The 13253-nt window shown below is 55.6% G+C and overlaps 1 protein-coding gene across 11 annotated transcripts in view; it reads left to right on the forward strand.

The window, feature by feature from the left end:
• The window catches only part of PTK2B (protein tyrosine kinase 2 beta), a 145467-nt gene that overhangs the window by 99226 nt on the left and 32988 nt on the right, over positions 1-13253 (forward strand). For all 11 annotated transcript variants that reach the window (XM_075923314.1, XM_075923318.1, XM_075923315.1 and 8 more), the window contains 6 exons: positions 6157-6335; positions 7128-7215; positions 7774-7853; positions 11276-11338; positions 12394-12448; positions 13106-13246. In XM_075923314.1, the coding sequence (XP_075779429.1) occupies positions 6157-6335; positions 7128-7215; positions 7774-7853; positions 11276-11338; positions 12394-12448; positions 13106-13246 (606 nt within the window). The remainder of the gene's footprint in view (positions 1-6156; positions 6336-7127; positions 7216-7773; positions 7854-11275; positions 11339-12393; positions 12449-13105; positions 13247-13253) is intronic.

Consider the following 13253-nt stretch of genomic DNA (forward strand, 5'->3'; position numbering starts at 1 on the left):
TCCGCTGGTATCCCCTTTATATCCACAGGTATCCTTGCAGGGCTCTAGCGATCAGCTGTTTGTGGCATTTGGAAAGCTCTGGAGGAGAGGGAGCACGAGCGAGCATGCAGCACTCAGGGGAGAGGTGGGATCAAGTGGGAAGAATTGGAATGGGGTCGGGCTTTGGGAGAAGGGGTGGAGTGGAGACGGGGCTTAGGGCAAAGTTGGGGGTCAAAAACCCCCTAGCACTTTTGATAGTTGGCCCGTTACCCTGATAGGAAATTTTTCCTAATGTCCAACCTAAACCCATTTAAGCCCATTGCTTTTTGTCTTGTCCTCAGTGGCGAAGGAGAACATTTTTTGTTCCCTCCTCTTTATAGCAACCTTTTTGTGTATTGAAGACTGTTAACATTCACCTCCCGCCCACCCCTTCAGCCTTCTCGTCTCCAGACTACACAAACCCAGTTTTTTCAATCTTCCCCCATAGGCCACGTTTTCTAGACCTGTAATCATTTTGTGGCTCCCCTTTGGACTTTCTCCACCTCTTTCCTGAAAGATGGTGCCCAGAACTGGGCACTGTGCCCCAGCTGAGGCCCAGTCAGTGTGAAGTAGAGAGGAAGAATGACTCCTCCTGTCTTGCTCACAACACTCCTGCTAATGCATCCCAGACTGATGTTCACTTTGTTTGCAAGAGTGTCACGCTGTTGACTCATTGTGATCCCGTACAAGCCCCCGATACCTTTCTGCAGTAGGGGTGTGAACGATTAGTTGACTATCCGATAAGCAAATGCTTATCGGATAGTCGACACACTAGTCAACGAGTTGCTTCCCCCCCTTGCTGCCTCTATCAGAAAGAGGCAGTGGGGGAGGGGAGAACAGGCGAGGGGGTGCTTCAAAGCGGCAGTGCTGCATGGAGCTTGGGGACAGATCCTGGGCTCCATGCGGCGCTGCAGCTTTGAAACCCTGCATGCAGCCCTGCTTCCCAGCTGGCCCTGGGCTACATGGACCCCGGGTTCCATGCGGCGTTTCAAAGAAGCAGAACCATGTGGAGCCTGGGGTCAATAGGGGACTTCCCACTAACCTCATGCTCCATGTGGCGCTGCCGCTTTGAAACACCGCGAGGAGCACGGGACCAGCAGGAGACTGCTTGAGTCCCCCACTGGCCCCGTGTTCCCTGCAGCGCTTTTGCCTTTGACGTGTAACAGCAGCCTTGGGGACCTTATTGACTAATCGAATAGTCGATGCAAATTGTGTCAACTTTTCGATTAGTCCGTTAATCTAAATTTAACATCCCTATTCTGCAGTACTCCTTCCTAGGCAGTCATTTCCCAGTCTGTAGGCATGCAACTGATCATTCCTTCCTCATGGAGTACTTGGCGTTTGTTTCTATTGAATTTCATCCTAGGTACCTCAGACCGTTTCTCCAGGTTGTCCAGATCATTTTGAGATATGATCCTGTTCTCCAAAGTACTTGCGAGCCTTCCCAGCTTTATAAGGGTTCTCTCTACTTTATTATCCAAATCATTTATGAAGGGATGGAGAATCAGACCTGGGACAGATCTCTGGGTCCATTCCAGCTTGATTGTGAGCCGCTGCCAGCTCGTCTCTGGGTTTTCCAGTTTTTCAGCCAACTGTGTGCCCATCATGCAGTAGCTTTGTCTACCAAGATCTTCTGAAAAAACTTCTTCCGAAAGAGAACGTCCACACACACAAGCACATCGAAACAGCGATCTGCTTTTTCGAAAGCGAGCGTCCACACTGAACGGACGCTCTCTCACATGTAAGCTATGTGTGGGTGGAATGGCCACCAGGGCACCTGTGCTTTTTCCTCTTTCCTCTTCTTTCGAAAAAACTCCCTCTCGCCCGTCCACACACGCCTTTTCCCGAAAGAGCTCTGTTACAAAAAGGCTTCCTCCTCATAGAAAAAGGATTACCAACACCGGAAAAACCCTTCTGTTCTTTCGATTTACTTTCAGAAGAATGTGATTGCAGTGTGGACATAATTCAGGTTTTGTCGGAAAAATGACTGTTTTTCCGACAAAACTCTGTAGTGTAGACATACCCCCTGGGTCAACCCTGCTGCCTACCTCTTCTCCTCTCCTCAGCCTGGTTCATCCATGGAGCTAGCATACACTGAAGCAGGGACTGGTGATGCTTCCTTAGCCGATGTCCCGGGCCTCTTGCGTCTCTTGAAAACAATTTGCCCAGAGGTTCCCTCCAAAACCTTCGCCCTGCACTGAGCATTGAGAAGCCCGTAAATCTGCAACTGGTGCATTTCGAATGGGAGACCAAGGCCTGCCTTGGGAGGGACTGTTTAGCTGCAGGCCATGGAACGTCTTGGTTCAGGGCTCAAAAGGAGAGTGGTTAGAGAGGCACAGTTTGATGGCTCTTTGTTGGCTCGTCATGTGGTCCAGCGCTGAGCCTCGGGAGTTCCCGGTTTGATTCCTGTTGCTAGCAGAGATTTACTGCACGTCTGTCATGTCATCTCTCTTCGCCTCTGTACGAGCAGGCTAACGGTTCCTTTCTCTCCCTTGTTTGGCCTGCATGTTGTACGGGAAATGGATGGCCTCCGTCTGCTGTCCGTACAGCACCTGGCACAGTGGCTCTCCGAGCGCAGACGGAGTTTCTAGGTGCGACTGTTAGGTCTTCGGCATCCTGCTTTAAAGAGGCAACTTTGCAAGACGTGATGTAGTGGGGGGGTAGCTTGGTGGTTGCTATGCTGGGCAGTGGGTTGTGAGTGACCTCCACTGGCTGCTGTCTGCAGCACGGCCCAGCAGGGCAGGGGATGAGTCATTATGTTAGGGGGCTTCGAACCTGTCTGACCAGTATCTCCCAGAGAGCAGAACAATGGGAAGAAGGCGGAGTGGAGCCCTGGCTGGGGGCAGGGCTGGATGTGAGTGAGTTAGGTTTCTGTCTGGGAGCATGAAGGAGACAGCCTAGGGAAAGGGGCTGGAATTTAGGGGCCCAGTATCCCCCATCTCAAAAGGGGCTGAGGCATCCTAGGCCTGCCCTGTAACCAGATTACATCTGTGCTGTGCTGTGTCCTGGAGAAGCAATAAACTCCCTCTATTCTACTGGCTGGTGGAGTCTGTCCGTGCCATTACGGGGGCACAGGAGACGGGAAAACCCCAACACGCTGTCACAGAGGTCTGTGGGGAATTCCCATCCTTCCGTATTTTCCCTTCACTGTCACAAGCTCTCACCGCTCCCACACCTGGAAGGCGTCAGTTCTGTAGGGACAAGGCTGCTGAGGTGACAGAAAGGCTAAAAGGACCAATCCGTAGCTCCAAACCGAACAAAGTCATTTTGGAAATAAATAGGCCTCACAAAGGCAGGAAACTGAATTAGTGTTAACAGGCAAAAAAGAGTCCGTGATCATTTACCAACATGCTCAGATAACAACACCAACAAGCGTAAGTCCGTCCGTGTATAGAGACAAATCCACCTCTGGTGTTGATCCATTGATTTGAGTCTAGTTGCAGAGACTCATAATTTGGCTCATAACCTGCCTTCCGTCTCCTTGGCTGTGTCCAGACTCCATGCCTCCGTCGACGGAGGCATGTAGATTAGCCAGATCGGAAGAGGGAAATGAAGCCGCGATTAAAATAATCGCGGCTTCATTTAAATTTAAATGGCTGCCCCGATCTGCCGATCAGCTGTTTGTCGGCAGATCGGGAGAGTCTGGACGCGATGCCCCGACAAAGAAGCCTTTCTTCATCGACACAGGTAAGCCTCGTGAAACCAGGTTTACCTGTGTCGATGAAGAAAGGCTTCTTTGTCGGGGCATCGCGTCCAGACTCTCCCGATCTGCCGACAAACAGCTGATCGGCAGATCGGGGCAGCCATTTAAATTTAAATGAAGCCGCGATTATTTTAATCGCGGCTTCATTTCCCTCTTCCGATCTGGCTAATCTACATGCCTCCGTCGACGGAGGCATGGAGTCTGGACACAGCCCTTATGGCTGCCAAATGGATGTATACAAATTACATACAACTTCCAGGGGGTTGTTTTACCCAGCACTGACATGCAGCCACCTCTGGGGCAGAACATGGCAGCTAACAGGACACAGTGTGGAAAAAGTAGAAGGTGACGAATGTTACCGTATCAAAGCAGGTTGAGATTCGTCCGGCAGGATATAATTACTCAAGCTGGCATTTGGCCAAGGCACTTGGGTTAATTCTCATCTTCTTGCAGAAGGGAGACAGGGCACCTTTAATGACCAGGAGAGGTTAGGGTTTGTGTGAGCTGAGTCCCTACCTGTTATGACAGAGGGAGGCAACCCAGCGTGGCCACAAAGTTGCCAAAATGAGTGACGGCAGAAGGATTTCTTGTCCTAGTTCTTCCCATGGCGCCAGCTCCTGTGCTTATCAAGGCTCAAACTGGGGGCGGCTAGAAGGAGGAGGGTGCCAAGGAGACCACAAGTGCAGAGCCAGGAACAGTGTTCTGGGGGGAAGGTCGAAGCAGCCAGGCTGCCGATGTGATGAAAAGGGCTGGCCAGCCACCCGGCTTTCACGTGGCCAGCTGGTGTCAATTGGTAGCGCTCCACTGAAGTTAACAAGAGTGGTACTGACTACCGCCGGGGGGGATCTGGCCCCATGGTGCCGTAAGTGGAGCAAGGAAAAGAAAAAATGGAAAATGTCCTTTATTTAGCTGCAAAACAAATTCTGCAGATTTTCCAAGGTTTGAGTGATAAACTATGAACCAAAGATAGCTGCAACATGACCCTGAAAACCACAGTTTGTATCCTGAATGTACCTAAACAAACTAGTACAGCTTGTCACCAAGTGTGCAAACAACTCAGTGACCTTATGTACTAGCTTTACTAGCTTTCTTTCTTTCTTTCTTTCTTTCTTTCTTTCTTTCTTTCTTTCTTTCTTTCTTTCTTTCTTTCTTTCTTTCTTTCTTTCTTTCTTTCTTTCTTCTGAAAAGCATTGTGAGCTTGCATGACATTACATTAATGTTCTGATTGCAGTTTTAAGGCATGGGGAGAGTGTATCAAAGTTTTAACAGGAAAATTTGAAAGAAATGTAACACCTGAACCTCCCGTCACTGGGCCAGATTTTCAGATGCTCCGTTAGATCCAGGGCAACGCCAACGCTCAGCCCCAGGCCTGTGGTATTTCGTTACAAGGACAGCCTGTTGAAACACCGCGGCGTTTGATCTCCCTGCAGGGAACACAGGGCTGGTGGCTGTGTGGCGGTAGCCGGTCTGAAAGCTGCATCCCAGTACCCTCTAGTGGGCGTAGTTAAAACAGCAGTGCTGTTTTTCCTTGGGGTTTATGGTTCATTGCTGATCACACACACTGGGGCTCTGGGGCCATTTGTAAAGCGGGTGGGGGAAGAGGGGTGCTGGGAGCTAGTGAATCAAACCTGTTAACTCTGGACATGACAAAAACTGCTGCAAGCCACGGGGTGCCACACCCCCAGACCCTCCTGTTCCAGCCTCCATGGGGCTGGCCCAGCACTAGACAAACTGTAGGCAGCTCCCGCTGCAGAGAGTGTGCGAATGTAACACAAGGGAGGCCCTGGGAAGCCCAGCACCCAAAGGGTTAAATGTGCCACCAGGATACCTGTGCCAAGTTACTGCTTGCTTGGAGGAAGGGGGTGGTACCACAGGGGAAGGAGGTGGTGCCACGGGGTGGTGCCACGGGGGAAGGAGGTGGTGCCACGGGATGGGGCCATGGGGGAAGGAGGTGGTGCCACAGGGTGGTGCCACAAGGGAAGGAGGTGGTGCCACAGGGTGGTGCCACGGGGGAAGGAGGTGGTGCCACGGGGTGGTGCCATGGGGGAAGGAGGTGGTGCCACGGGGTGGTGCCACAAGGGAAGGAGGTGGTGCCATGGGGTGGTGCCATGGGGGAAGGAGGTGGTGCCACAGGGTGGTGCCACAAGGGAAGGAGGTGGTGCCACGGGGTGGTGCCATGGGGGAAGGAGGTGGTGCCACGGGGTGGTGCCACAAGGGAAGGAGGTGGTGCCACGGGGTGGTGCCATGGGGGAAGGAGGTGGTGCCACAGGGTGGTGCCACAAGGGAAGGAGGTAGTGCCACGGGGTGGTGCCACGGGGGAAGGAGGTGGTGCCACGGGGTGGTGCCACAAGGGAAGGAGGTGGTGCCACGGGGTGGTGCCACGGGGGAAGGGCCTGCTGTGTCCTCGCTCTCATTCCTCCCCTCCCCCGCTGCAGGAGGTCATCAACTCCATCCTGCTGAGCGGCAGGATCGGGCCCGACATCCAGCTGGCCGAGTGCTACGGCCTGCGCCTCAAGCACGTCAAGTCGGATGAGATCCACTGGCTGCACCCGGAGCTGACGGTGGGCGAGGTGCAGGACAAGTACGAGTGCCTGCACGTGGAGGCCGAGTGGAGGTAGGAAGGGCCCGCGTGGCTGGGGAGAGCTCTCTGGCCTTCCCTGCCCTGAACAGGCAGCCGTCCGGGAGATCGCCATCGTGGGGGGCCGTAGGGGCGGCACGGACCCGTTGCGCTGGACCTGGGGCTCTCCCAGCTTCCTCTCCGCTGCGGCGCGTTGGGGATGTTAGACGTCGAGTCCCTGAATAGTCGTGGAACCGCATCCACGCGTAACGGCTGCACGACAGACCCCGGGGGCAGCCAGCCCCACGCCCCGGGGGTCCCTAGCCAGCCTGCGTTGCTGCCTCTGTATCCAAGGCAACAGCACGGGGCCCCACGGAGCAGCCTCTGTCCACGGCAACCTTCCCTGTCCCCCCCGCGCGTCTGCCTCTGCAGAGCAGGTGGGTGAGAAGCCAGCTTTTAGGCCGGCTTTCCCTGAGCACCAGCTCCTGCTGCTTCCCCCCCCTCCCGCCCGCACTGCCTCTGTGGGGGAGCAGGCGGCTCTGTGGGATCTGGTGCTCGTGGGGAGCCGGCTTAAAAGCCAACTCCTCAGGGGCACTGGCTCCCTTTTTCCCCTCTCCCCCCGCTGCCTCTGATCCAGAGCAGCAAAGGGGGAGAACGTGTAGTCGGCAGGAGTAACCAGGCTTATCGGTTAACCGTGTAGTCGACTACACCTTGACAGCCCCACTGCCCGTTGCAGACTGGGATGGGCAGGTTGGGACTGCAGGGCATCGGCAGAGCTGGGCAGCGGGGACTAGAGCCTTCCTCGGAAGAGCTGACACCCCAAGTAGCCGGCTTCTTGGTTTCTTTAAGGTATGACCTCCAAATCCGCTACCTCCCGGAGGACTACATGGAGAGCTTCCGGGAGGACAGGACCACCTTACTGTACTTCTACCAGCAGGTGACAGCGTTTGCCGTTAGCTCCCCGGGACAGCGGGCCGGTCTCCCCCGACTCCAGTGGCATTGTGCCGTCTCGCTAGTGTTGAATTTGGCCTCCCAGCCCTGCCCACCTGTGATCCCCCTGGCTTCAGCTGTCTCCCGGGGATCACGTGCCCTCTGTGGCCCTCTTGCTCTCCCTGCACTGGGGATGGATTGAAAAATGTTCTGTGCACCCCCAAATTCCAGAGAAGTCTATGGGAGCGGCGGGGGCCCAGCACGTACCAAGACCCGGCCAGCAGCCTCTGTTTGACCCACAGCTGTGAAGTGGGACTCTCTGCCCTGCGGGGGGTGAGACTAGGGGATCGCCCCCTTCTGGCCTTAGCTCTGAACTGCCAGGGGCAAGAGTTATCCCTGGCGATTGAACAGCTCCAGGTCCTAAAATACATCTCTTTGCCCTCACACGTCCCAGCTGCATTCACACCCAGGCCTGCAGCCCGTGGCCCCCAGGCAAGGGGAGGGGCTGTGGGGGGAAATGCAGGACCCCTAACTGGCCTCTGGATCTCTCTTTCTGGCCTTGCAGCTCCGGAGCGAGTACATGCAGCACTACGCCAGCAAGGTGAGCGAGGGCATGGCCCTGCAGCTGGGCTGCCTGGAGCTCAGGTACGTACCTTACAGGGCAGGCGGCGAGCCACTAGGGCCTTGTTCCCAGGGGGGAAGGACCCTTCTTAAAGGTGCAGCCCAGCCACAAACCTTTCCAGCATGCTTGGATCCAGAGAGGCTGCACTGTCTAGTGGTTAAAACAGCAGAAGGCAGGGAGCTGGGGATTGCTGGGTGTGAATCCTGGCCCTGCTGCTGGTTCGCTGTTTCCAGTGATTTCCCCTTCCTGTGCCTCAGTTTGCTCCCTCTGCAAAATGGGGTTGTGCTTTGTAAAGGGCTTGGATGATAGGGCCTGTTTAGGGTAGAGCATTTTCCTATTATGGTTCCCTTTGCCCCAAGCAAAGCAAAATAGGGGTGGCCGGGAGCAAGCCACCAACATAGGGACCGGGGAGAAGTTCCGGGTTTCATTCGGGACGGGAGGGCAGGTCCTTATGACAGAGTCCCACCCCGCTTGGACATGGTGAGTTGGGAAGCTCGAGCCAGACTCCAGTGCCTGAAGCGGGAGGCTCAGGAGGAGGGAGAAGAGAGAAAGATGAAGAACTGGGCGCAGCTGATCCGTGGGCTCTAGTGTCCCGTGGCTCCCAGGCTGGTGGGGAATGGCTCTTTCATGCCCTTCAGCTGGAATAGCATGGGGGGAGGAGTGCGCATTCCCGCTGAATCTCTCCGGCAGGCCAGCTGGACTTGAGTGGCCGGATGTTTAGATGGGCCCTAATGAAAGTCACCGGAGAGATTCAACTTCAGGAGGCTCCTCTCAGGCCCAGCCTTTGGGCAAGGCGAGCAAGGCGGATGCACGCTGGATTGTGCACGCCTCCTGCAGAGTCAGCAAGGCAAAGCCCAGAGCCCTAGAAATTCCTCCGAGTTTTGCAGTGAGCTTATTGCTGACAAGAGGCAGAGACTGGGACTGCCCAAGGCTCACGAGGGTTAGCAAAAGTCTCCAGCTGCCCATGTTGAGTCTGAAAGTCCCAGAGCCGCCTGCTTTTCTGACTGTCGCTCTTCATAGTCCAGAAGGCAAAGTCTCAATCCCAAACCAGACACCCCAAAAGCTTGTGTGTGTTTGGGTCCTGCGGTTGGTTATGGTACCTGAAGGGGGGTTCCAAAGAGGATGGAGAGAGGCTGTTCTCAGTGGTGACGGATGGCAGAACGAGGAGCAATGGTCTTAAGTTGCAGTAGGGAAGGTCCAGGTTGGATACAGGCAGTCCCCAAGTTACGCGGATCCGACTTATGTCGGATCCGCAGTTACGAACGGGGCTTTTCTCGCCCCGGAGGACGGGAGCGGCGGGACGCCCAGATGTGCCGCGGTCCGCCGCCCCCGTCCTCCGGGGCGAGAAAAGCTGCTCCCTGTCTCCCTGGTCTGCAGGGAGACAGGGAGCAAAGCCTTGGAGCACGCCCGCAGCGGGACAGCCCGGGCGCGCTTGGGCTGTCCCACTGCGGGCGTGCTCCACGGCTTTGCTCCCCGTCTCCCTGGTCTGACCAGCAGACCAGGGAGACGGGGAGCAAAGCCTCGGAGCACGCCAGCAGTGGGACAGCCGCGGCGCGCCTGGACTGTCCCGCTGCCCGCGTGCTCTGCGACTTTGCTCCGCGTCTCCCAGGTCAGCAGACCAGGGAGACGGAGCAAAGCCGTGGAGGACTTGGGCGGTCCCGCCACCCCCGTCTCCCTGGTCTGCTGGGGGGGGGATGCAGCTAGTGCCCCCTCCCCCAGCAGACCAGGCTTTTCTTGCCTACCCCTGGGGTAGAGCAGCTGGGGGCTGCCGGGTTGGTCCCGCAGTGCCGCTCCGGACCAACCCGGCAGCACCCCAGCTGCTCTGCCCCAGGCGTCCTGATTCAGCCGCTGCTGGTCAGTTTCAGCAATGGCTGAATCAGGACGCCTGGGGCAGAGCAGCTGGGGTGCTGCTGGGTTGTTCCAGTAGAGCCGAGGAGCTGCGCTACTGGAGCAACCCAGCAGCACCCCAGCTGCTCTGCCCCAGGCGTCCCCAAGTCAGCCGCTGCTGAAACTGACCAGCGGCTGACTACAGGAAGCCTGAGGCAGAGTTGCTCTGCCCCAGGCTTCCTGGAATCAGCCGCTGATCAGTTTCAGAAGCAGCTGACTTGGGGACGCCTGGGGTTCTTAAGTTGAATCTGTATGGGTATGTCTACACTACCCTCCTAGTTCGAACTAGGAGGGTAATGTAGGCATACCGCATTTGCAAATGAAGCCCGGGATTTGAATTTCCCGGGCTTCATTTGCATAAGCGGGGAGCTGCCATTTTTAAATCCCCGCTGGTTCGAACCCCGTGTAGCGCGGCTACACGGGGCTCGAACTAGGTAGTTCGGACTAGGATTCCTATTCCGAACTACCTAGTTCGAGCCCCGTGTAGCCGTGCTACACGGGGTTCGAACCAGCGGGGATTTAAAAATGGCGGCTCCCCGCTTATGCAAATGAAACCCGGGAAATTCAAATCCCGGGCTTCATTTGCAAGTGCGGTATGCCTACATTACCCCGCTAGTTCGAACTAGCGGGGTAGTGTAGACATACCCTATGTAAGTCAGAACTGGCGTCCAGATTCAGCCGCGGTTGAAACTGATCAGTTTCAGCAGCGGCTGACGCCAGTTCCGACTTACATACAGATTCAACTTAAGAACAAACCTACAGTCCCTATCTTGTACGTAACCCCGGGACTGCCTGTATTAGGAAAAACTATTTCCCTAGGAGGGTGATGAAGCCCTGGAATGGGTTCCCTAGGGAAGTTTTGGAATCTCCATCCCTAGAAGTTTTTAAGTCCCGGCTTGACAAAGCCCTGGGTGGGATTTTTTAGTTGAGGATTGGTTCTGCTTTGGGCAGGGGGCTGGTCTTGATGACTCCTGAGGTCTCTTCCAGCCCTAGGATTCTAGGATTCTGTACAGAGAGGTGACCACACTGTGCTCAGTTTCATTGGGAATGTCACGTATATAATTCACAGCAGAATTTAGCTCAGGACTATTTAAATTTAGCTCCAGACCTGGTTTGGAGTATTGAGCGCCCCAAAGCTGTGTAACACCGTGGCCACCATAGGTAAGCAGCTGAGACAGAGCCCTGGACTTTCTGCTCCAAGCCTCTGCCACTTGAGCTAAAGGAATAACTCCATTAGCCTATAGCAGTAGTAGGCTGGTTTCCTTTCTGAAAAAGAGCCATTAAAGGGGGATGCGACTTAGTTAGCCAACCCATTATCTTTGCATCTTATTTGGGCCCATTTGTTTGATGGTCCCTTTCCTGACTCTGGTCACAGTGTGACGCTAAGGGTCACCTGCCACGCCTCCTCTCATTTTGCATACTGAATGTAGGAATGAGCCGCCAGGGCCAACGGCTAATCGGCTCCCCTGGCATTTGGAGCCTGCTTGCATGCCCCCCGCAGAGGATGTGCAGGCACGAGGCCAGCATGTTGATGCCTGATGTGTCTCCCTTCTTGCAGGAGGTTCTATAAGGACATGCCCCACAATGCCCTGGATAAGAAATCCAACTTCGACCTCCTGGAGTAAGTGCCCTTTGTCGTTCTGTATCTGTCTCCGCCTGCTCTCCGATCACAGGGCGTCCAATCCCATGGCAAGAACATCTCCTCCTGGATGCTATGTCCTGGGGACAGCTCCCTGGATGGCGGCATGGACGGAGACTCACCAGTTCGGTACCTAGCCGCCAGCACTGCTGAGCATGTCCACCCAGAGCCAGCATCCCTCCATCCCCGAGTCCCATCCCTGTGGAATCCACTGGGCACAGTGCAAAACCAGGAATGGATCTCCGAGGGCTTGGGTTCTTCTAGGGTTCTTCCCAAATCCTGGCCAGGAGGGTGGAGTGGGATGCCCTCCGGATGTGACAGAAGTGTGTGGCTGTGTCTACACTGGGCCACTTATTCCAGAAAATCAGCCGCTTTTCCGGAATAACTTGCCAGCTGTCTACACTGGCCCCTTGAATTTCCGGAAAAGCACTGACGATCTACTGTAAGAAATCAGCCACTTTTCCAGAAATACTATGCTGCTCCCGTTCGGGCAAAAGTCCTTTTTCCAGAAAACTGTTCCGGAAAAGGGCCAGTGTAGACAGCACAGTAGTCTTTTCCGCAAAAAAGCCTCGATCGTCATTTTCGCGATTGGGGCTTTTTTGCGGAAAAGCGCATCTACATTGGCACGGACGCTTTTCCGGAAAAAGTGCTTTTCCGGAAAAGCATCCTGCCAATGTAGACGCGCTTTTTCCAGAAATACTTATAATGGAAAACTGTTCCGTTTTAAGCATTTCCGGAAAATCATGCCAATGTAGACGTAGCCTGTGTGTGTCCTTCAAAGCATCCTGGCTCGAATGCAGGGAAGAAAACCCAGAGTGGGCGGAGCTAGTTGAACTCCGGTCGCCACTGTTAAAAGACCCATCCAAGCCACTGGCCCAGGGCACTGGCTGCCTGTCTCGCATCCTCTGGCACCCCCATGCGCCCTTTTAGAGAGGCCCTATGCCCCTGTGAAATGCGAATGAAAGGAGAGGGCGTTGCAAAGCAGCCTGGTGGATCCTTATCCCGTGCATTTATCTCTTGCTCTCACCACCTTTCAGGAAGGAAGTGGGCCTGGATCTGTTCTTCCCCAAGCAGATGCAGGAGAATTTGAAGGTGAGGCGCTGCTGAGCCGGGCCTGGGAGTCCGAGATAGATAGGATATATGTGGCCAGCCCAGGAGGCCAGGACGCCTCTGGAGAACAGCTCCACACTGCTGGGTTGAGGCACGAGGGTGAAATCCAGTGTCCGTGCGGAGGGACGAGACTTAGGGGCCACTCTAGGCCTTGGGACTAAGCCGGCTGTACGAGCATGAGTGGGACTTGAGCCATACCTAGGATGTGTCCCAGGGAAAGGAGCGGAACAGCTGGGAACTCACCCAAGTTCCTTGGCAGAGCTCCTGGGAGCCCAGCACTGCACGGCAGGTCGATGGGAAGGAGCATGGGGTGCGGGGGACGGCAGGGGAGCACTTGCAGGAATTAACAGGGGTCAGTGGAAACCAGGGCTGAGGAGGGCTGGCAGAGCTGTGGAATAACTGGGGGGGGAGAAGGGGGAAGCTGTGTGTCAGGGCTGAGGGGGCCTGGCAGAACTGTGGGGCAGTCTTAGAACCTCGGGTGGGGCTGGGTCAGCACTCACGTGCATTGGCAGAGACACCGTGTGTGTGGAGAGGGAAGCGTCTGGCCATGCAGGGGCCTCCTGGACCGCCCGGCTTCCAGCTGTCAGGTCTTCCCGCCCCGCCGGGGGCCCGGCGCTGACTCTCTGGTGCCCCCCGCAGCCCAAGCAGTTCCGGAAGATGATCCAGCAGACGTTCCAGCAGTACGCCCTGCTGCGGGAGGAGGACTGCATCATCAAGTTCCTCAACACCCTGGCCTCCTTCGCCAACATCGACCAGGAGAGCTACCGCTGCGAGCTGATAGTGAGTC

The sequence above is a fragment of the Pelodiscus sinensis genome, chromosome 3 (assembly GCF_049634645.1).
Source record: "Pelodiscus sinensis isolate JC-2024 chromosome 3, ASM4963464v1, whole genome shotgun sequence".
Classification (NCBI taxonomy): domain Eukaryota; kingdom Metazoa; phylum Chordata; order Testudines; family Trionychidae; genus Pelodiscus; species Pelodiscus sinensis.